The sequence below is a fragment of the Budorcas taxicolor genome, chromosome 2 (genome assembly GCF_023091745.1).
Source record: "Budorcas taxicolor isolate Tak-1 chromosome 2, Takin1.1, whole genome shotgun sequence".
Classification (NCBI taxonomy): domain Eukaryota; kingdom Metazoa; phylum Chordata; class Mammalia; order Artiodactyla; family Bovidae; genus Budorcas; species Budorcas taxicolor.
In genome coordinates, this window is record NC_068911.1 from 145,575,731 (window position 1) to 145,600,607 (window position 24,877).

General features: G+C 36.8%; 1 protein-coding gene across 1 annotated transcript in view; it reads right to left on the reverse strand.

Moving 5' to 3' along the window:
- Nucleotides 1-24,877, reverse strand: part of IKZF2 (IKAROS family zinc finger 2) — a 167,130-nt gene that overhangs the window by 39,780 nt on the left and 102,473 nt on the right. The window contains exons 3-4 of the mRNA XM_052663199.1: nucleotides 21,876-22,142; nucleotides 15,273-15,440 (exon numbers count right to left, since the gene is read on the reverse strand). Coding sequence (XP_052519159.1) covers nucleotides 15,273-15,440; nucleotides 21,876-22,142 — 435 coding nt within the window. The remainder of the gene's footprint in view (nucleotides 1-15,272; nucleotides 15,441-21,875; nucleotides 22,143-24,877) is intronic.

The following is a 24,877-nucleotide window of genomic DNA, read 5'->3' on the forward strand; positions in this document are numbered from 1 at the left end:
ATGGAGACACCAATCCCATTCCCTCTCTTCAGTGTTTATTGCAAAGCATACAGAGAGGCTCCACAGGCTAAGTGTCAGGACTTGACGGGTGAAATCAGCAGAGCACAGTTATGCAAATCAAGTGTGCAACTGACACTGCTTGTGTAATTATCAATGTAATCCTCCTCTATCAACCACCTCCAGGAAGGAAAGGAGGGGCAGAGAGTGGGGAAAGTTCACACTTGGGAGATCACCCAGAAAGTGGGCCAGGTGCCAGGTCTACAATCAGGTGAAAACAGTTTCTTCTCAAGGGAAGTCTGCAGTACAAATCATACTACACTTTATGCACCATCACTACTATGAAGGAGCTGCACTAGACTTGATTTCTATAACCAGCAAAATTCAATCCAATATGTCTTATCAGTATACTGGTCATGTCTCAGAATTTTTAAATGGATCTCTTTAGCAAATCTGGTAGAAAAGTCATGGTGATCCGGTTTTAAAACAATGTCAGTATGGAAATAACTGATGATGATAGTCTTTTGGCCACATACCCAACTTTCAGACATTTAAAATCCTTCTTTAACAAAATAATCAGTCCTATTAATATCTAAAGGTCTATAACCTGTAGCAAATCCATGTTATAAAAAGCAGTTCATATGTAACAGAAACTTAAAGTACTTAATTATATACTTGTTTACCTCAAAAAATAAAGTGGGATAATACTGAAGCAAACATTGAAGGATTAGGGGGAAAAATCTATTAGAAAAACTGTGGAAGGCAGAGGAGAGACAAGAGGGGAAGATAACTTAAAAAATATATATATATATATATAAGAAGGAAAGGGTGTATTTCAGGAGACAAGTTAGTGATTATAAATGCCAAACTGCTTTGGAGGACAATCAGTTTATGGAATTCCTGATCAGCCAGGAATTTAAGGAAATGATGTGACAGTCCCTTAATAAGGAATGATAGTATATCTGAGGGCATAATCACTCTCATTGCAAACTAAAAGATTGTCCCGTGTGAGAATACAGAACTAGAGCATTTGACATTCACTTGTTTAGCAATAATATGGTCAAAGGTTAGCACTATCTCAAACCCAGTCAGATGCCACTTTTGAATTTCACTTTCAAGAAAGTTGAAGAGAATGAAAAAACTATATTTTCCTACCAGCTTCTCTGACAGCATGTAGTTTATACCTTAAAAATGCCTGCTAGTTGGTTTAATATTGTACTAATGTGAATATCCAAATATATTCATAAGCAGGGAAACAGTCCTTATCTAAAACAACTGACAATGGTGGATGTTATTAACAGATGGATTCTTTTATATGTTACATCTGGTCCAGTTGCTTTTTATAGGACAAAGTAGCTTTAACCTGACAATTAGATATAAAGAATAAACTTCTTAAGCAAAATTTGTCAAACTTTGAATAGATTACAAAACTGTGTTGCGAAAATCAACATAACTGAGGTGTTTTGGAAATAAAGTAGGCATCTGTTCAGAATAATGTAGGCTTATTGATCTTAAGCCAAAAGACTGTGACACTGGAAGGTTCCTCAAATAGTTCTTATTCTAGGGTTATATGCTATAGATATATCACATAAACTAACTTTACAAAGTGTTTATTTTTAGGTGATATATTCAAGTAATTATATAATAAATACTGATTTAATTGAAAGCTAAAATCAGAAAAAAAAATTCATACACTTCTCTGCTTACTCAAGGATATTTTATTTATATATCTCTGAACAATAATGTTACAATAAACAAGGAACAAGAGACAATGAATACGCTTCCTTGGGATACTAGGATTTTTCATTTTCAAATGAAAAGATTCTCTTTTTAGCAATATATAAATATATATATATATATTTTTTTTTTTTGATAAGAATGCAAGTGTAGTACAGGCTTTCCTGGTGGCTCAGTGCTAAAGAATCCACCTGCCAATGCAGGAGACCCAGGTCTGATCCCTGGGTCAGGAAGATCCCCTGGAGAAGTAAATGGCAACCCACTTCAGTATTCTTGTCTTAGAAATCCTTTGGACAGAGAAACCTGGTGGACTACAGACCATGGGGTCGCAAAAGAGTCGGATGTGACTTAGCGACTAAACAACAACAAAGCCCTGTACAATTCCACGGCCGAAACTAAATTTTAGATACGGCATAAAAACATTTGAGACCGTCAAAAAGGCATTCTTACTTTTTTTCTCTTTATAATTTATACAAAGAAATTTATAAAGCATATATAAGTTTCCATACATTAAAAACACATACTCTTCTATTACATTTTAAATATTTAATTTGAGCACTGTATTAAAGTACATGAGAAATATACCTGAAGTTCTAATTAGGAAAATATATGCACCTTTCTTTCCTCCTTGATTAAAAAATAAGTATGGTAAGTATTGCTTTGATTAATAGGGGTCCAGGGCTTAATTGAAACACTATTTCCCCAGTGTACTGGGTAAATAAAGACAATTAAAAGAAGTAATATATAATGTATGAAGCATACTAATCAAATTTCTAAGGAATGAAAGAACTATAATCACTTGTTAAACTAAAAATCTAATAGACAAAACTAATAAAATAATTTTTTGTAGCAGGTGCACTGATTCTCTGATTTGTCACTAAACACTGACAGAAATACTATGTTATATTATAAACTTATGTAAAGAAAAGTAGGCGATTTGTGTGTAAATCTAAGGTTAATGCGTAAAGTTTACACTTAGCCAACATACTGCCATAAAATAAAGCAATTCTAATGAAATACCCAGCATCAAGACCAGTAGAATAGCTCTACACTAAAATAAATGAAATCATTTTAAAAAACAAAGAAATAAACACTGATGACTGTTGAACAGACAAAACTTAGATTGCATTATTTCACTTTTTTTGCCCTGAATGGACAATATTTCAGAAATGAAATATAGCACCGCCATAACAAATAAAAGGAAAGTTCTGGTTTCTCCCATTATTATCTTAAGAAGTTGGGAATAAAAACTAGGCGTTGTTAACAGGAATTATCTACTCCTGAGAAAAGATGATCATATCAATCTATTTCCAGAAATAATATTATACTGCTTAAAAATTATTGTTAGAAAACAAACTTTTCCATGTCAAATACTGGAAAAAACTACCAAAATATCTGCGCTCTTGAAGGAGCCCAGATATTAATTATTCATAAAATCGGGCATTTTTTCAAAATTAAAAAATGTTATCAATGACTGTAACCAAAATTTAAAACAAGCAATCAAATCAAGTAATCAGGGCTTTGTACACTTAAGCCCATCTTTTCATTCAGGTGCTAACTGGTAAAAGAGAAGGAGGGAATATTCAACACTGTTTTACACTTTCACTGGTATTCAGCAACACAGAGAGAGCTTTTTCAAAAATATTCTTTAAAAAGAAATGCATTTTATGTGAACAAACTATATCTGGAATTAGAATGCAAAATCAGAAACTCTCTATATCAAGGTTTTCTCTGAGATTTATGTTAGCAGCTAGTTGCAGAGAAGTGATGCTAGTCCTATGCAGGTCATCTGAAAATCTTTTAAGATCTCTTCCATTTTATGCAAATCTGTTTTGAAAGTTAAAACAAACAACAGCAAACAAAAGAAATAAGTTGGGAGTGGGGAATACTCTCTTACTCTGTGAAGTTTGGTCTCAGTGGCTAATGAGCAGCAAAATCCCAGGAGAAAAGATAACGGATTATATAATATGAGCAGCACAAGGAGATTAAAGATTAAATTAAGTGATGTAACAAAGTCACACAGCTAATTCGCAATGAGCCTGTTCTTAAACCCAGATGTCTTGACTTTTTGACTTCCAGATAGTATTCAACTTATCACTTGGAGTTAATTTTACACAGTTTAGCAGTGAGTGAGTGAGTGAAAGTCACTCAGTTGTGTCCAACTCTTAGCGACCCCATGGACTATACAGTCCATGGAATTCTCCAGGCCAGAATACTAGAGTGGGTAGCCTTTCCCTTCTCCAGGGGATCTTCCCAACCCAGAGATCGAACCCAAGTCTCCCGCATTGCAGGTGAATTCTTTACCAGCTGAGCCACAAGGGAAGCCCAGAGTTTAGCAAGACAGAGGATAAAATAAACATATGAGGTTGTATCATTTATTTCACAGCATGGAGTACAGATTTTGGAGTTTGACTGTCTTGGTTTGAATCCAGGCTCTGCCTGTGTGACTTCTCTGTGCCTCAGTCTCCTCACCTATAAACTAGGAATAATATTAACAAGAAGCTTTTCTGTCTCTCCAATCCTTTGAAAAACACTGAAATGCTGGTGCTCACAGGCTGCTCTTTGGTATGCCCACATAGACACTTCTGGCAGTTGAACTGGATACTTACACTGAGTCAGTTATGATTCCATCCAAACGTATTTATGCCAGCTGTACCTATTACTATAATTAAATAAATTAACCAAATACACATATTCTAATAAAATAAGTACAGAAAGAAAGTTATTTCTATAAAAACTAATTTTACCACTCTGGAAAGATTCAATAAAAATGAGATGAAAATAACGCTGATAAATTAGAGGTAGGCAATGGAAATCTTAAAAATTTGTGACAAAAATCTGATAAATTTAATAGAAGTCTGATTGCTTCACAAGGTCCTCAAGTTTTTAAAGAAACTGAAAGTGGAATTAGAGATGATGTGTTATGAGTGTGGTTTAGGTCAGATAAACTACATGGAATTCCAAAACCAAATTCCTCACTGAAAGGAAAGGACTTGGCCTTTTTATTGAAAGCTTCTCATATTGCTAGATTTACTGTTTTTAATTGATAAACTACCTGGTTTTGCTCTTTCAGGTAAGAGATTTAATTAAACGAATAATCCATAGAATGTGCCTTGTACAATACAAGGCTATAGAGAGTTCAAGAAATTCCAGACATGACCTGGAATAGTCATAACCTAACTATTAGGATTATACAATCAAAATCAAAACCCTGCCTTGTGTCCTCTAGAGCAGTGGTCCCCAACATTTTTGCAACAGAGACTGGTTTTATGGAAGACACTTTTTCCACAAACTGGGGGTGGGGGTATGGTTTCAGGATGATTCAAGCATGTTAACACTTATTGTGCAATTTATTTCTATTCTTATTAAGATCATCAGGAATTAGGTCATGGAGGTTGGGGAACCCCTTCTCTAGAGTATGCAAGAGAATTCTAAATAGAAACTTTCAGCTTGCATGGGACCTTACAGGGCTTTAAAAATAAGAGGAAGAAAGAAAAGAGCTAACATTTATTGAATGTATACTATATTGGATGTATCCATCCTAAAGGAAAATTAGTCCTGAATATTCATTGGAAGGACTGATGCTGAAGCCAAAACTGCAATACTTTGGCCACCTGAAGTGAAGAACTGACTCATTTGGAAAGACCCTGATGCTGGGAATGATTGAAGGCGGGAGGAGAAGGGGACGACAGAGGATGAGATGGTTGGATGGCATCACCTCTCAAAGGATATGCGTTTGAGTAAGCTCTGGGAGGTGGTGATGGACAGGGAAGCCTGGAGTACTGCAATCCATGCGGTCGCAGAGTCAGACACAACTGAGTGAATGAACTGATACTGAACTGATACTGATACTATATCCCAGATATTTTTCTAAGTGTTTTCTCATATTTCTCTATGACATATTAAATGTCATAGAAATATGTGAGTGCACATCAAAACCAACCTCATTATTAACCAATCTACTGAAAGGAAAATGTTCTAATCTAAAACAAAGGAAACAAAGATGCAATATAAATACCCTAGAACACAACAGCTAACTAAAGAAAATAAAACAATGAGCACTCATTACCCAAAGTAGGAGTTGGTATGGAGGAGGAGGAAGCAAGTCACTTTGTGCTATTGATATTATTCATAAAAATCTGACATTAAAATCAAAATCATTATATTACACTTAATACCCTATACTAGTAAGTTTAAGCACTAGTTCTTATATTTAGCTTATCTGTGACATATTCTCTTTCACCTCCATAGCCACTTTTCACCTTTTGCTGCTCTGCTTCTTCAAAAAGCTAATTTCTATCAGCTTCATCCATAGGCTCCTTTGTCCCCTGGCTTCTGGTCATGCTCATTTAACATAAGGTATTAGCAAAAGAGACGGTAAAGAAGCTGCCTGCCAATGGAGGAGACATAAGAGATGCAGGTTCGATCACAGGGTCAGAAAGATCCTCTGGAGAAGGAAATGGCAACCCACTCCAGTGTTCTTGCCTACAGAATCCTATGGACAGAGGAGCCTGTGGGCTATAGACCATGGGGTAGCAAAGAGTCAGACATGACTGGGAGGCTAACATACATCAGCAAAAGAGAAGAGATGGAAAGAGTGAGGCCAAGCTGTTTATTCCTCAGTCACAGGTTAGTAGGGGTATATTCCTCCACTGAAGGTCAGTTTCAAAACCATCTCCTACCTCTCCTAATTTCAATGACCTCTTCCAGGTGGCGCAGTTGGTAAAGAATCTGCCTGTTAAGGCAGGAGACACAATACATGTGGGTTTGATCCCTGTATTGTGGATACATCTCCTTCCCGACAGGAGATGTCGGGAAGATCTCCTGGAGGAGGAAATGGCAACCTACTCCAGTATTCTTGCCTGTAAAATTCTATGGACAGAGGAGCCTAGCAGGGTGCAGTACATGGTGTCACAAAGAGTCGTATGAGACAGTGCAAGCACACAGACACACACAACAGACACTTTGGACATGGGATTGCTAATGGCTTCCTAATACTGCAGCTTTAGAGTATTCCAACCGTCCCTTGTTGGTTTCTTTTATGCCTACTCTTTCTCCTGTAAATTTTAGTGCTTCATCAATGTCTCCTGCATTTTCTCCATTTGAGTGATCATTGCTTTCCTATCATGGCCCTGATGCTAGTTATCGGTAGCAGGAGTGTCCCAAGGCCTCAGAGAGTCCACAAGGCATTTTGACATTGAGTTTCTCATGCTTGAAGAGAACAGGAGGGCCACCTATCAGGAAGTTAGTGAAATCCTAGTAATTCTATGTATGTGCTGGCAACCTGATTACTCAGATTATTACTGATGGTATCATAGAATGAAGTGCAGATGAAAGGAAGACTTTTGGAGCTGTGGTCTTTATTTGCTAAAAGGATAGTAGTGGTGTCTGTGTGAAGACTGTAGAGTTACATGGCTACTTCTGTTAGCCCAAAGGATTATATGAAGGAGAAAGAACAAATTGAAGGTCCTAAATCATCTTTAAAATAGTCCTTATCTACTTAAGGCTCGGGTAAATAAGGCTGAAGATCAACTCCAGAATCTGATTTGAAGGGGGATGGGACTGCCGTACCGAATAAACTGGGCAAAACCAATACCATTAGGTCTTTTTCTAAATCTGTTTTTAATAATTTTATTTTTTAACTTACTGTCTGTGCTGGATTTTCATTGCTTTTCTCTAGTTGTGGCAAGAGGTGCTACTCTAGTTCCAGCGAATGGCCTTCTCATCGTGGTGGCTTCTCTTGTCACTGAGCACTGGCTCTGGGGCATGTGGGCTCAGCAGCTGTGGCACACGAGCTTAGTTGCTCCATGGCATGTGAGATCTTCCCAGACCAAGGATCTAACCAGTAACTCCTGCATTGGCAGGCAGATTCCTCCCCACTGGACCACCAGACAGGGCCACTGTTACCTCTTGATAATGGGGTAATGATGGGGAAAGAGTGAAACACGTATTGATACTATGTGATGAAATACTGAGGCTCAGAATGTTGAACTCCTAAAACCCTACAGAACGTGACTTGCCAGAAGACATATCTGTCTTCACGCCTCCCCATTCCATTTAAGGAAACCAACTCTCACATAAATCAGCATTCCCATATAGTAAGAGGACTTCCAATTGGTTCGGAGAATGGCAGTTCTTTTTAGAACTCATTTCTATTACCATTCACAATCCCCAAGCTCATGACAAGTTAGATCCTAATATAGTCAAAGTCAAGGGATATCCAGGAGGTGACAACCTTATACACTGAAATAACTTCAAATCTTTACCAATTTTTATCAGTAGGAGTCCAGTTAGTATGTAAGGGAATAGATTGATTCTAAGGATTTTAACTCAAGAAGGTGAACTACAGTGTTAGATCAGGCCAATTTATCTATAGGAACATTCATCTGGGATTTAGTATTTTATTGTCTTGAGCAGGTGGGAGTGACTGGTTAATTGAACCTTTGATTCAATGATAGCTTACACAGTAAAAAAGTTGAAATGGCAGAATATTCTTGGCATAGCAAAGTAAAATTCCAAAATCTCAAGAAAGTAAGAATGTTGGAAAAGGATCTATTATAAATAACAATACTTCACAAGGACCTGTGGGACATCAACAAAAAATTACACTGGTGAGGAAATAACCAGCATGCTTGAGAAGCTTCCTGGTAACTGTCTTCTCTTGGCTGGAGAGAACAATGACAGATGTTGCAAACAGATCTGAGCTTCTTAATTTAAAGGTAGGCACCCCACTCTAGTACTCCTGCCTGGGAAATCCCATGGATGGAGGAGCCTGGTAGGCTGCAGTCCATGGGGTTGCTAGAAGTCGGACACGACTGAGCGGCTTCACTTTCACTTTTCACTTTCATGCACTGGAGAAGGCAATGGCAATCCACTCCAGTGTTCTTGCCTGGAGAATCCCAGGGACGGGGGAGCCTGGTGGGCTGCCCTCTATGGGGTCGCACAGAGTCGGACACAACTGAAGCAACTTAGCAGCAGCAGCGGCAGCAGCAGCGGCAGCATTGTGATCTTCTAAGGTGGCAGAAGATATGTGGTAGAAATTAATTTCAGGAAGGTGAGGCTACCCTAACAAGCCACAGGGATAGGATAAAAATCAATGTGTTTTGTGCCACAGGGTTCTATGGAAATGACTAATGGGTTTCAGATTCCCCAAGAATGAAAAAGACACTTAGAATACCAAGCTGCTAGCTGTCTTACATGGACAGAAACCCTCTAGGTCTTGTGGGCAAAAATCCAACTTCAGTCACCATAGTGGGATTCATGATCTCTTATCCACTGCCTAGACCTAAGTATATTCACATATCCAGAGTCACATAATTTTAGGTGGAGACAGAGTCTGTGAAAACTGGCCATCAGTTCAGTTCAGTTCAGTCGTGTCCGACTCTTTGTGACCCCATGAACTGCAGCACGCCAGGCCTCCCTGTCCATCACCAACTCCCGGAGTTCACTCAGACTCACATCCATCGAGTCAGTGATGCCATCCAGCCATCTCATCCTCTGTCGTCCCCTTCTCCTCCTGCCCCCAGTCCCTCCCAGCATCAGAGTCTTTTCCAATGAGTCAACTCTTCGCACAAGGTGGCCAAAGTACTGGAGTTTCAGCTTTAGTGTCATTCCCTCCAAAGAAATCCCAGGGCTGATCTCCTTCAGAATGGACTGGTTGGATCTCCTTGCAGTCCAAGGGACTCTCAAGAGTGTTCTCCAAAACTGGCCGTAACTGTATGCTATGAATTTTCTTCATAGCCATTTCAGAACCACCTGTGGCCATTTATGACAGTGACTGTGAACTGGGAGAAGGATAATACCAAATCCTTCCACAGGTTATTAGACAGTTGTATTATATTAGCTCTGAATTGCCATTAATCCCTGGAACCCAAAATACAACTATGGCCCACCAGTCAAAGTGGGAGCTTATGGAGGCCAAGACATATATGAAGACTTCACCCAAGCCCATCTTACAGTACCACAGGAATAAGTGCACTCAGTAATGGAAAGAATCCTTACATTGGTTCCTGACCCAGGATAGGAGGGCTATCATAAAAAGACAAGAACAGTGCTGTCTAATGCAAAATGAATCACATGTATAATTTAAAATTTTCTAATAGCCACATTTTTAAAAGGTGGAATTAATTTTCATAATATTTAATAAATGCCATTTCAACATGGTATTAACCATATGTGTGTGCTCAGTCTCTTAGTCATATTGGACTCTCTGTGACATTATGGACTGTAGCCCACCAGGCTCCTCTGTCCATGGGATTTTCCCAGCAAGAATACTGGACGGGGGTTGCCATTTCTTTCTCCAGGGGATCTTCCTGACCCAGGGATTGAACCTGTGTCTCCTGCATTGCAGGCGGATTCTTTACCACTGGGCCACGGGGAAGCCCATATGTACAGGTGCTTAATAGCCACAGATGGCTAGTGGCTACCATACTGGGAATCACAGCCCTTAGAACTGTCACTTCTTCCAAGACAGTAAACTAAAACCAAAAGATGTTGGGGTGGTCATTCCTACTACAAACCCATTTAAACTGTTTGCTAGGCTAATGCAAGACCTAGATGGTTCTGTGGATGAATGAAGATTTAGTTATACCAGAATGGCAAATACAGAAGCAGTTCTAGCTATAGTATCTTTGTTGGAGCATATTAACACAGCCCCTGACATCATGTATGCAACTACCAACTTAATTTCTTTTAAAAGTAATTCCTTATCAATAAAGATAATCAGAAGCAGTTTGCCTTTACAATGCAGGGACAACATACTTTCACCATCTTACCCTAAGGCTAGGTCAACTTCTCCTCTCTTTGCCATAATATAGGGCAAAGAAATCTTGTTTATCTTGACATCTCACATAACATCAACCTGGGGCATTACCTTCATGGTATTATACTAATTGGATTTGGTGAGCAGGAAGTAGTAAACACTAAAATGTCTCATCAAGATATATGCCAGAGGATAGGAGGTGATCTCTACAAAAAGTTTAGACACCTGCAGCAGTGGTGAAATTTTAGGGGCCCAGCAATGCAGGCATGTGGAAACAGAGCCTCTACAGTAAATGATAAGTTGCTGTACCTTGTACCTTTCATCATGAAGGAGCAGGCAGAAAATGTGGTGCCCCCTCTTTGAATTTTAGAAACAAGATATACTATGTTTGGGTATTCCACTCTGATGCACGTATTCAATAATCCACAAGGCTGTCAACCTTGAGAGCGGACTGGGGCAAGAAAGGTAGACTGAGACTGCAGTATACTCTGCCGCAGGGAAAGCTGCCGTGTAGGTCTCTGGCTCAAGGGTTCAGCAATGCCACGATTTTTGGAAATACATGTGTCAAGCCAAGACGGTGTGTGACGTAATTGCTACTGCAGGATTGGAGTGCAGATCCCCAATGGAGGAAATGTATGTGATCTTCTCAACAATGATTTGCCATTTGAAAAGTAGCTCCTAATTTGCTATTGGACTCGTGTTAAGACTGAGTATTAGGATACGAAACTCCAAATGACTGTGTGGCTCAAACTATACAAAATGAACTATGTGGTAATCTGATTCAACATACAAAATAAGATGTACACAAGAGCATTTCACTATTAAATGAAATGGACCACACAGGTCTGGGAAACCCAGGTATATACTTCATGAGCAAGTAGCTCACGTGTCTCTGATACCCGCCACTACTGCTTCACAATATCTCACATCTGGCCTCATGGGGTGTTCTCAATGACCGATTAACATAGGATAAAACTGCATGAACTCAGCCTGTGAATGGACTGCATGGCATTTGGTACTAGCTGCAACTACTGTGCTAGAGGCACAGTGAAGAGGGCTCCCCCTAAATCCTAGTAGTGAAAAGATAACCCCTTCAGCTGTACATTTAGCATGTAAGAAAAGATAGATGAGGAAATGATAGATGGCATGGCCATATAGTCAAGGACTTGGAAAAACAAGACTGGAAGATTGAAGATAGAAGGTTTGGGGGAGAGTTATGCATATGTGCCTCTCGGAACTGGTACAAAGTGTGACAATGTGGTATCTTACATGAATTCCCTCCAGAGGGCATCTGTTGTGGAGGAGGCTCTGAGTAGTCTGGAAAAGATTATGTGATGGGTGACTCAAAACAATCAGATAATCTATACTATGGGTATCAGATTATTTACCTAGCTACCCTAGTGCCTGCTTAAGTGGCCCACATACAAAGTGAAAAGAGGGGCAATGATGGAAACTCTATAGACTTCAACAACATAGATTTCCCCTGCTCTGTGACTAATTTAACTAGTACAACTGCTGAGTTCACCACCTTCCAATGCTGGGACTCTGATATGGCACTGTTCTCCAAAGGGATCAACCAGTCAATCAGTGACTGGCAGATTACAATGAACTTCTTTCTACCTGAAGGAGGGAGAAATTTATTCTCACAGGAATTGATAGATATTCAGAATATAGATTTACCTCCCCTTTGGTGCTTTTGTATGCTCCTCCTCACCTGGATGTAACAGAATGCCTTTAACAACCACTATAGTATTCCTTAAAATATTGACTTTAAGCAGGAAATTCTTTACAAGGCAAAGGAAATACAGCAATGGTTCCAAACCATTTCCAGATTTCACTAGCCATATCTTGTGCCACATTATTGTGAATCATTTGGCCAAATGGAGTATACTGGCCCACAAGTGGCATGGTTCATGTATGATCGCTAGCTGGGAGAAGTTTGAGTATGTTCTACAGGATATGATAAATGCCTAAAGTCATCTATCTTCCCCATTGCCACAGTGCACGTTTGATTACAAAGAGGTTAAGGCAGTAGTGGCCACAATACATCAAATAACCCATTTAAAGGGTTTTCACTTCCTGTGCTGAAACCTTGGGATTGCTGGTTTTGGAGATCTCAATGCCCAAAAGTTTCCACCAGGGATCAGAGTTCTGTTACTATTTTATTGAAAGCTGAGACTACTCCCTGCCTATATGGGGCTTTTCAAGCTACTGAATTAACAGAAAGAAAAGTAGGCTATTGGCTGGTAAACTTTCCAGATTACTAAAATGATTTGGGGTTGTTGCTATATGATATGGGCAAGGACAACTAAGTTAGAAGCTCAGCAGATTTATTGGAACATCTCTAACAAAAACTTGTCCAGTAATTCTGGTTATTGAAAAGCTATAGTAATCCAAGGACAAAAAGGTCACCAAATACTCAAAACGTTTAGGAATTAGGCTGTGGATCACCCATCAAAGAACCTTGTCCAGCCCAGGTGCTAAAAACAGGGTGAAAATAAGGGCAAGATGGAATCAGCAGTGGAAGAAGAAAGTTATAATGACCAACTTGAGCTTTCTGATCAGTTAGAGAAGCATGGACTTTGGCAGCTATGTTTTATGTTTCATCTATTATGAACAGCATTGGTGATGGCTAGTATTTCAGATTCAAAGTATGTCTGAGCTGATATCACATCTTAATGAAGCAGTAGGTGGATGACACCCATCTGTCCCTTTCATCTCTCTGTTAAACTCCCCTTATTAGCCAATATGAGCATATCTGTTTATATATCTGCAAAAGCCATAACTTAGTATACCAAATTGCAAAATCATAAGGGCAATTATAGAGACATATCTTTTTTTTGAACCTCAAAGTAGCAAAGTATTTATTTACAAAATTTACAGTTTCATAGGGAATGCCCTAGCTGTGAAATGGTTAGGGCTCCGTGTTTTCACTGCAGGGTCACAGGTTCGATCCCTGGTATAGGAACTAAGATCTTGCAAGCCATATAGAACAGCCAAAAAAAAAAAAAAAAAATTACAGTTTCTTAGAAACAGCTTTAATCTATGCACATAAACTTTATAATTATATTGAACCATAAAAATTATGGTGTCTGCCCTTGCCAAAGCCAATGTAAGGGGCTTACTTTTGAGCACCATCTTTCCCTCCCCTCACTCCACTAGACAGCAAATAGGAGCCCCTAGATAAGCCATGCCTAATATGTATAAAGAAACTGAGTGTAGCTGCCCAGTTCAGTCTAATACAAAAACCAAGGTGTCTTGATTTTTTAGACACTACCCATAGGGATAAACCTCTTAAAAGGGCAAAAAAGAAATCAAGGAAACGGAAATTGAGATGAAGGTTAAATGTCTTCTGGAGGTGTCACCAGACAATGAACCTTCTAGAAGGAATCTAGCAATCACCAGGTAGAGTAAATGTATACACCAAACCATGACACTAAAAATGACACAATTTTGTAAATTTTGTAAAGAGTGAAATACATGCTTACAGCTCTATTTTTGCCTCAACTTCATTCCCATGGAAAGCTACGTTTTATATTAATATCATCCTTGGTCAACTGACTAATGCTTTAATAATCCAGAGCTCATAGCCAGCTAAAGGAAATAACTGTCAGGTCTTAAAAGTATCTTTCAAAAAATAATACTTCTTATAATAAAACAATACCACTTTAATATATAATTTTCACAGCATAATTTCTAAATAAAATATAATATGTCATGGTTGGAAATAAGTAAACTGCCTTAAGTCAGGGAAGAAGATAAAGCATATACTTAAAATATTTTAATATTTCATTAATTTTATTTTTTAATCGAGTTAATGTCTAAATTGTTTTACATATTTCTCATTCATGTTAAAAAACTGGGTAAAGCCTTAAGGATTAACAGGAAAAATGTAAAGGAAGATAATACAAGCATTACCTCACAACCCACAGTACTCTGTCAATTTGTCAGTGTAGATGAAAATATCACTTTCATCATATCTTCATATTAAAATTAAATTTTAATATGTCATTATGAACAGAAGGAGCATATAAAACTGGCTTGAGAGTATTCTATATTAATTTTCCACCTTTAACTTCTTGGTTATAGCAATTCATGCTAAAAGTCAAATGAAATTCATTCAGATTTCTAATCATTCTTTTGCTTTTATGTACTATATTCTGGCATTAAAAAAAAATCAAACAGTCTAGATTTTTCTAATGATTTATGAAGCAGAGAAAAGTTTCAGAGAGCATCCAATGACTATGATTTGAAAGTTAAAGAAACAAGGAGAGTTAAAATGAAATATAAAATACTCTCACAGCTAATTTTCTAATGAACATAATATTTTCAAGTTTAAAATAGTTATATTTGATACCCCCTGAAGTCCCCACCCAGGTACTCTATCAGTCAAAAAAAGTCACAGTATTTCTCTCCTCTATGCTAACATCAACATGTAACTATATATTTTTACTGGGTTTTCCATTATTCTGGACTAACCACAATTACTTCATTAATAATTATAAAATTTAAAATTATAGAAAATGTTACAGCTGTTTTCATCAATGGCTTGAAACTCTTCAGTTGACAGTACTCTTTTCTGCCAAGTCTATAAATCTAAAAAAGAAGGGCCAAATGCATCCTGCAAAATCTGTCAGTTATTCAATGTATACAAAAAAAAATCATCTACCTCATTCTCAGCTATGTACCAAAGCTATAAGTTACTTTGAATTATTCTATAGCACACTTCTGAATTCCCTCATTTTAGTTTTCTTCTTAAAGAGCTCATGGCACTTACCAGAGTGGGTCCTGAGGTGTCCTGTGAGGGCATCCCTTCTTCTACAGGCATAGCTACAGAAAGGACATTTGAACGGCTTCTCTCCAGAGTGTAACTTTATGTGTCTCAGAAGGTTGCCCTTCTGAGTAAAAGAAGCTCCACACTGGTTACAATGAAAGGGACGTTCACCTGCAGAAGGGTAAAGAGGTGGGGAAGATCAAGTAGGTTATGTGCAAGTGACTAATTGGATCTACAATGTTAACCAGAGCCAGTTCTCTGTGCTGAGAATGTCCATCTCCCTCCTATGTCCTCTAAACCTTTATCTTCCTCGAATTTGCTTTGCTAATACCAAAGTCCCAAACTTTAGGTCAAGTGCCATTTCCTTTCTTCATATAAATTTCACAGGATTCTTATCACTGACTGGAAAGAACAACAGTCAGAACATCGGCCACTGGTTGAAAAACTAGGTGCCATCAATTAACTGGTTTTACAGGTTGCTTTACATACAATATTTCAAACCACAGGATGGCATTACTAATTTGGTGTTAATAACTTCAAATTACAAATAAACAAGTGGAAGTTCAAATATCGAAGCATCTGATCATAGTCACAGATTATAAGTAGTGGAGCTGATCATGACTCTTGGTCAATCTGACTGTAACATCTGGCTCTCTTTATTGTGCCATGTTATTATCTCTTTCTAAAAAAATGACAGCAACTTTGAGCTGAAAAGGACCTACAGTCTAACTCTCTAGCTGATCATTTTCTTATCAGGGGGCCAAAGAGGTTCAATGAATGAACTGGGTTACAAAGCTCACTACCACAAAAATCTCAAAATAGAGCTTAGGTCTATCAATTTACCCAGTCACTAACAATAAAACCTGTGGCAGATTTTCCTGATACAATCAGAGAAAATCCAAAGAAAATTATTCGTCCAGATATTTCCCGTACATGTATTCTCTTTTTCTTGTGAAAATAATTTATTTGATGGGAACGTTTTCTACTATTACTGATATTGCTCTAAAATTGTTTAAGCCAGAATCGTTAGTTGTCTGTCAACCGATAGCCATCAATAGGCTGTCAACAGTCATCCAAGGTAAAAACATGTAGTTTGGTGAGGGTGTGAAACTGGCAAGTAGGATCAAACTAATAACATCACCAGACCATCACGAACTACTCCCTTTAAATGAGTCTATCTTAAGATAGACATAAAATAAATTATAAATAACACAGATCTGTTAAAACTCAACACTAGAATAAGGATTAAAAAACAATTCTCTTTTGATTGAATTAGACCATGTCTCTACTTGAGGTTAGATAATGACTATAATTTTAATAGTTCTCAAAAAATTTTACACTGAATTGTCATGTTTCTCATCCTTAGCTGAAACATTCATAATAACAGTGAACAATGAAACTACAATATATTTGGGGGAGGACTTTAAAATAATACAAACTCAATGATTCTTTTTATTAAAGAAAGCTAGGAGGGATAAATAAAATCAACTATGGTCACCTTCTAGCAGTTACCACTGCACATTCTATCATATAGATTATAAAGCCTAAAGAAAAATGGACAGATCAGATGTATCTTGAATCCTGTAGTTCTTGTTCATTTTGGAATTCAATGATATATATATACATAAAGTAACCTATGTGTGTATGGGTAGCAAAGCTTTAGGTTTTTCTTTGGTGATCTTATGATGTAAGTTTACAAAAAGTTCCCTACATTGATGGTTGAAAAAGAATTATCCATAATGTTAACATTACCTTAAATTTTATCTAGTTTATTTTGTTTGATTCATTTGGTAAAACTGAAAAACTAGCACTAAATACAGGTTAAAATGGAGACATTTAACCTAAAGCCTCTCATATAGTATCTTATAAAATAAAGTTTAAAAATACATTTAATTTTGGTACATCATTTTTTAAATTTTATACACAGACATACACACATATACAACTTAATTCTTTGACTTTTTTCAATGGAATAACAGCCTAAACGTTTTTAAAATCATAATATTCTACTCCCCACTCATGTCATGGAATTAGTAATAAAAAGGAAAGAGGATTTTATTATTGAAATTAACTTTTTAGAGAGTAAAAAAAATAGCAAATGCAAATTACACATTTTAATCAATATATTTGATTTAACTTTTGAAATCTACATAAGGTTTCCCAGGTAACCACAAATTAGTACTCAATAACTTTAAAACAAATTAGTATTTGAACAAAAATACTTGAAATCACATTTGCCTTGGGAAAATACTCCTGGTAGAATGCTAAATTTGATTTTATTTAAGCCTCTTACAATCCTTGAGTTGAAATATTTTTAAATCCCTAATTTAGGTTACTGAATTCATCATTCAAAATAACGCTAATCTGAAAAATAACAGTAAGGATCATTTTTTAAAATAACTGTTAATTCACTTAATTATGAGACTAATGACAGGGTAATTTAGCTGTTACATTTACAAAATACTCCTGATATCCTCAAGCATTTTTAATAAGAATTATTTCTGTATTTATATGATCATCTTAAAGGGGTAGGAGAAATGTCTAATTATAACCAGAAACATTGCTCTGTTGCTGAGTAAGTCTTAGTGAGAAGGTGTTTGCTAATTCTGTTCCCATGCCATGGGAAGGGAAGAAAGAGGCATGAGGAAGGTAATGGTCATGAGCCCATTTTTGGTAAGGGGAAAGAGACTATGGCAACAATGCACTTTGATTTCAAGCAAATGAAGCTTTGAGAAATAATGATTTTCCTGGCCTACACCTTACAGAGATATGTGTAAAATTATCTGATAATTAACTGAACGGTTCAGTTGACTAACTGTATTGTGTATATAACTTGAAACAATACATCTCAGTTATTTTTTAATAATTTGTTTTTCTTTTAATACAGAGACTGAATCAATTGGTCCTTTTCAAGTTGGTTTAAATATATATTAAATATTATATATTGTCTAAAATATACATATATTACTCACATTTTTCACAGGTAAACAAAAACAACTTTCAGGAGAAATTTACAAACTTACTAAACACATCAGTAACACTATAGAGTTTAAGTTCAATTCAAAAACATTAAGTAGGCTATTGTATCTGTGATAATCTTCTGATGAGTGGGCAACGAAGTCAGATTAAGAACTCTGGATTCAGAAGAACAATTAAGATGTAGTCATGTAACCACATTATTGTTCATTTTCATCCTAAATCTGTTTCTTTTTTTAAAATCAATCTACTCATCTAGTCAAGGACCATTTTTATTCACTGAGGGAAATTATCTACTATTCTTATTATGGAATAAATTATATTTCAATATTTTATATATTTTCATAAACACATTTCTAGATCTGTGTTTACTCAATTGAAATGCAAATATACATGCATCTGGTGAATCAAAGGCAGAGGGTATGCCTCTGTAGGCTGGAACCACCACCTACAAATATGAAAAATCCCAACTACGTGTAGAGAGGGCTTTGGAGCAACAGAATGGCTCCACAAAGCTGCAATGGACAAAATATGGTGTTGAAAAGTTACAAAGATGAGAGTACTCTACCCCAAAGAGAGGCAAAATTAAGAATATTCTATATGTAGAGTGTTTGTATCAATTTGTGTTCATGCATGAATTGATTTACTACCCCTGCTTCTTTTCTTCTCACTTCATTCCCAGTGAAGAGTGCCTGGAGTATCCGATGACAATATTACCTGATTACCTACTAAAGTAGCAATACCAAAGCGGTAACACCAAGCCATTAATAAGGCACTGGAGTTGACACTTTAGTAGAGTATGAAAGAAGAAGAAAAAGAAGTGAATTAGAGCTGATACTCCATGTCATTTTAATAAACTGGGTGATTGTGTATTTTTTCCACTATCAATTTTATATTAGACATTCTGTGAGCTAAAGACACAGAAGCTTATGTTTCACAAAGGGATTTAAGGATTGAAGACCGTGTCTTTTATACTAGCAAGCTATAAATAGTTGGTGAAAGGGTGAAGTTCTAAAATGAAGATAGTTCATCAAATTAAGGATAAAAAATTTGCTTAATGTCTATATTTCAACTTCACTTTTTGCCAGTCTAAGGAAACACAAATAGACTTTCCATTCTCACAGTGCTAAAATGGAATTGAAAACGTCATGACCCACTAAGACATATAAACTGGGTCATCAGAAATACACATGAAAATGGCTAACTTGAAGACACACCACAATTTTATGGTTAACAATGTGCGGCAGGCAGCCCAAGCACCTCTATGAATTGTTTAGTAACTTTTAACAAAAAACCACCCAGATCTTAGAAAAGTATAAAAATTTCCCAATACTTTAATAAATATTTATTAATATTAAAAATTCATAGAGTTCCAAGAATATTTTTTAAAAAGTCTATTTAGTCTATTTTCCTTGCCAGCTGAGTGAATCCTATATTCCCAGGACTCATGGAAATCTGTGTAACTATTTAGAAATAGTTTCCTGGTGGTTCAGAAGGTAAAGCGTCTGCCTACAATGTGGGAGACCTGGGTTCAATCCCTGGGTCAGGAAGATCTCCTGGAGAAGGAAATGGCAGCCCACTCGAGTAATCTTGCCTGGAAAATCCCATGGACAGAGGAGTCTGGTAGGCTATAGTCCATGGGGTCACACAGAGTTGGACATGACTAAAGCGACTTAGCAGCAGCAGCAGCAACTCTACTTTACCATAGTAAATATCGAATGGACAGTACAGTAGGTGGGTAATTATTTCTGTATTTATAAACCAACAATCCTCATGAAAGTCACTGTAGATACAGTGAAACATCAATTAACCTAAATTTTCAACAGAGTACACTCAAATTTTTTGAATGCTCTTAACTCAGACCAAAAAAGGTTTATTAAAAATGTTACAAAAATTGTTTAAATATATTTTTCAGCCTTAAAATGAATACTATTTGCAATTCAACTGATAAGTCACTCTAGTAATTTTATTTAGTTTCTACATTGCTAGATGTGAGACGGAGACATCCCAAAGTGTGTTATCTCCCTCAATATCATTTCTCCGAGATGACGGATACATCATAACTTTGTGGATCTCTTCTTTTAAACCTGCAGTTAGAATAACTTCATGACCATAGAAACAAAGTAGACTCATATTTTACAGTCTTTTTCTTCTTATCAAACATGATACTTAGCTTGATCTTTTAATTTTTTCCATGAGACATTTCTAACAGTTAGAAGAAAAATCATCTTGACTAGTAATACAAATATTACTATAAATTCTAAAAAATATTTTAAAAATATGATGCTATTTAAAAAGGAAATTCAAAACAAAAAGTAAAAATATAACTGACTGTATGGTTGGAGAAGAGTGTAGGCCCTGAAGTTGATGATTTCAATTAAGGTAATAGTGATTCTAAGGTGTAGTTTCTCACTATAATGAAACTAACTATCAGCCTTAGAGTATTGATATACGAAGCACAAAATATTTGAACAAAACTACTTTGGACATCAGAAAACACTGAGCCTAGCCTCAAAATCCCCTTAACTACATAAGGGATGATGGATAAATCACTTAAATGTTTTGGGCTTCATTTTCTTCATGTGTAAATGAGAAGTTTGGACTAAGAAGATGTCAATGTTCCCAGGATCTCTCATGTTTTAAGCATCTACTTACTAAATTGATTACTTATAAGTCTTTAAATCAGTCTTTACTGTGATTTATCTCTCTTCCAAAAGAGTGTCATATTTTAAAACTCTGAGTGTATGACTTATTACTGTTTTGCTCTATTAATACCTCTCTGAATTATGGTTTAAGCTATCATAACCTTTAAATCAAATTTCATATGAATTTGAAACTTTTTAAGTGTCAACGATCCACCTACCTTATCACAGTATCATTTCTTGTGTTTACATCAAAAAGAACTTAAATTTTTTACCAAAGGATTTAAAGAGATTCAAATAAGGCCTTCTCAATGAGTTGGTTTTTCACATTACTCAGATGTATAAAAGTATATTAATCTGAGGTCCTTTTCCTCACCTGATTCTATGATTACACATTCCAACCACCCTTTGTTACATTCTACCCTATGTTATCTCCTTGCAGGAGTTGTAGTTAAAAATTACAGGAAAAGGGTGACATCCTGGAACTGGGGAAAATAAGTATCTGTCTCCTACACAGACCCATAGAAGGCAAAGACTGATTGAAAATTGTATTTCAAGAAGTTAATTAGATAAGGTGAAAAGGATCCACTATTATAAAACTGCATGAGGACCACATTATAGGATAAACGTCTAGCTAGCAAACTCTATTCTCTGCCCATGGGTATGGTAAAATATGTATAGGAGTACAAAAAAATCAAGTTACACAATGAAATTCTCCTATACCTTTTGAACCCTCATCATATTATTGCTATATTAAGAACTGTGGAAACTGAATCCCAAACTTCTTTTTGAAATGCTATTCAGATCTGAAGGCTGGAAGTCAAGACCCAGGCTACTTGCTGCTTTTCAGCAATCCAATACTAGCAGAATTTTGAAAAAGGAGTTTCACCATTGCCACCCCTGAATAAAAAGGAAAGAGAATAGATGTCAGGTAATATCAACATCAGATGTCACAGGCAGTCATCAGGTTATTCTTTCAGCTGCTTACCAGTGTGACTCCTTTTATGTACCATAAGCACATTGGGCCCAATGCAAACCATGCCACAGACGTCACATTTCAGTTTACCATTCGGAAGCCGGATTCCTCCCTCGCCTTGAAGCTCCTGGACTTTCCTGTTGTCTGCCACCTCGCTGCTTTCAATTAGGGGTTCTTCTAGGCTGCTACCCTCATCATGGCCCCTGATCTCATCTTCGCGGCTCAGGGGTTTCCTGTCACACTCTTCATCACTCTGCATTTCTAGCTTTACTGAATTTGCTGTAATTTAAAGAAGAAAGGAAGACATTTTGAGTGCGTGTTATGTATTGTCCCTACATCTCTTTCCCACACATTGCCATTCTATTAACATGGTTGGAAATACTGTAGAATACAGCATATTCTCTGTAGAATAAAGTCCATCCCTCATGCAACATTATACGTGCTTTGCTCCAAGGTCTCCAGTGAAGCTTTGGTATGAAACTGAAGATGACCTAGGGAAGCTCAAGGTAAACAGAATGATGCTTTATTTTTACACACATGTTTTTCTTTAATTCAGGGCACACTTTTTAAGCAAGTCCTTAAACAACTGGTATTGTTAGATTTTTGAGTTTGTCATTAAGGTGACTGAGACAGGATTATGAAAAGGACAAGATGAGATACTACTTAACCCACTGAGCTACACCTCTTCTTAACTATATATATATACACGCACACATACACACACACACACACACACACACACACACACACACAAGTCATAGTCTCTGTTTTCCGTTAGAGCACTTGTATAAACCTGCCTTTGAAATGAGCAAGAGAAACAACTCGGGATGTTAAGCCAGCAAATGTCTTAGACACATGAAGTCATCCAGGCGAGGCAAATATTCTAAAAATCAGACTAAATAATACAGTCAGTTGAGAGCTATATAGATGAAGGGCAGAGTGCACAGAACTCACATGCTCTTAAGCTACTCTGCTTTTTTATTTCCTGTGTGAAAAAAGTTCTCCATAGAACATATTAGTCTGCAAATCAAAGTATTCCAACTTTAATCTATGCACACCAAAAAGCAGTGAATGACAGGAATGGCATAGCATGCATGCACGCACTTGTGACTGTTAAGAAATTTAATGCCTTCTGTTTGCTGTTTTTGGATCATCCCACAGAAAAGTTGGAATTTTGTTAGCACAGCCCTCATGCTGGATTGCTGACAGAGTCCTTTCACAGAGCAGAAGCAAGCTTTAAGAGAATACCAGGTTTTATCCACTGATCTTGAAAATTTCTCAAGAAACCATATCAAAGTTACTAAGCAAAAAAAATTATTTGGTATTACTTGAATAGAGGAAATATTTTCATAAAAAGGAAGTACATTTTTTTTTTACTGCAATTGTTTTCTTAGAGAAACCACCCCTTCTCTGCCTTGCTGTTAGTTCTTATGACAGGCAGCACATACTATCAAAATGACTCCTCCATACTCCCTCCATGGAACTCCCCTGTGAACCACAGGCAGTGTGGTGCAACGTGGGGATCACTAGATTTAGTTAGGAGAACTGGCTTTGACATTTACTGCAATATAATCTTGAACTAGTTATTTAACCTCTGAATCTTATGTCTTTCATTTACAAAGTGGAGATGAATTCAGATAACAGAATAAAGTTTAAGCATAATAGTTTAGCTATTAAGAGCAAAGTTTCTAGCAGTGGCACTTAGTATTATAAAAGGAGTGTCACGTGGTGCATATTACTAAGTTCTCCATGTCCTCTACAAAATTGGGATGATAATGGCACCCACTTCGTAGGACAGATGGAATCATTAAATATCTAAATATAAAAAATGGGCTTACTATTATTTTTCTTTGGACAAAAGTGTTTTTATTCCATAAAGTTTTTGTAAAGATCAATTAATGTAACAGTACATAAACTAACCTAAGAACTACAAAGGGATATACAGCCTTCTTGCCTCATCTCTAAGAGAATATATATACCTTGGGTTTTACCCTATTTACAAATTAGCACTGCTTTACTGGGTTTTGAGAAGAGTATGGACAATATTTTTCCATCTTAATATTTCCAACATGCTAAGATATTTGTGGCATACAAGAAGTAATTCAGGTAGTATTCCCTGAAACATTTTAATTAACTGATTAAAAATTTTCTTTCTTTAAGGTATTTTCTTACATGTTTAAAGAATCCATTAACAGAATAACAAAAAATTAATCATCGTAAAGGATTAGATTTAGAAAAGGCAGAGGAACCAGAGATCAAATTGCCAACATCCACTGGATCATCAAAAAAGCAAGGAAGTGCCAGAAAAACATCTACTTCTGCTTTATTGACTATGCCAAAGCCTTTGACTGTGTGGATCACAACAAACTGTGGAAAATTCTTAAAGAGATGGGAATACCAGACCACCTGACCTGCCTCCTGAGAAATCTGTATGCAAGTCAGGAAGCAATAGCTAGAACTGGACATGGAACAACAGACTGGTTCCAAATAGGAAAAGGATTACGTCAAGGCTGTATATTGTCACCCTGCTTATTTAACTTATATGCAGAGTACATCATGAGAAACGCTGGGCTTGATGAAGCACAATCTGGAATTAAGATTGCCAGGAGAAATATCAATAACCTCAGATATGCAGATGACATCACCCTTATGGCAGAGAGTGAAGAAGAACTAAACAGCCTCTTGATGAAAGTGAAAAAGGAGAGTGAAGAAGCTGGCTTAAAACTCAACATTCAGAAAACTAAGATCATGGCATCTGGTCACATCACTTCATGGGAAATAGATGGGGGAACAACAGAAACAGTGAGAGAGTTATTTTGGGGGGCTCCAAAATTACTTCAGATGGTCACTGCAGCCATGAAATTAAAAGACGCTTGTTCTTTGGAAGAAATGTTATGACCAACCTAGATAGCATATTAAAAAGCAGAGACATTAATTTGCCAACAAAGGTCCGTCTAGTCAAAGCTATGGTTTTTCCAGTGGTCATGTATGGATATGAGAGTTGGACCTTAAAG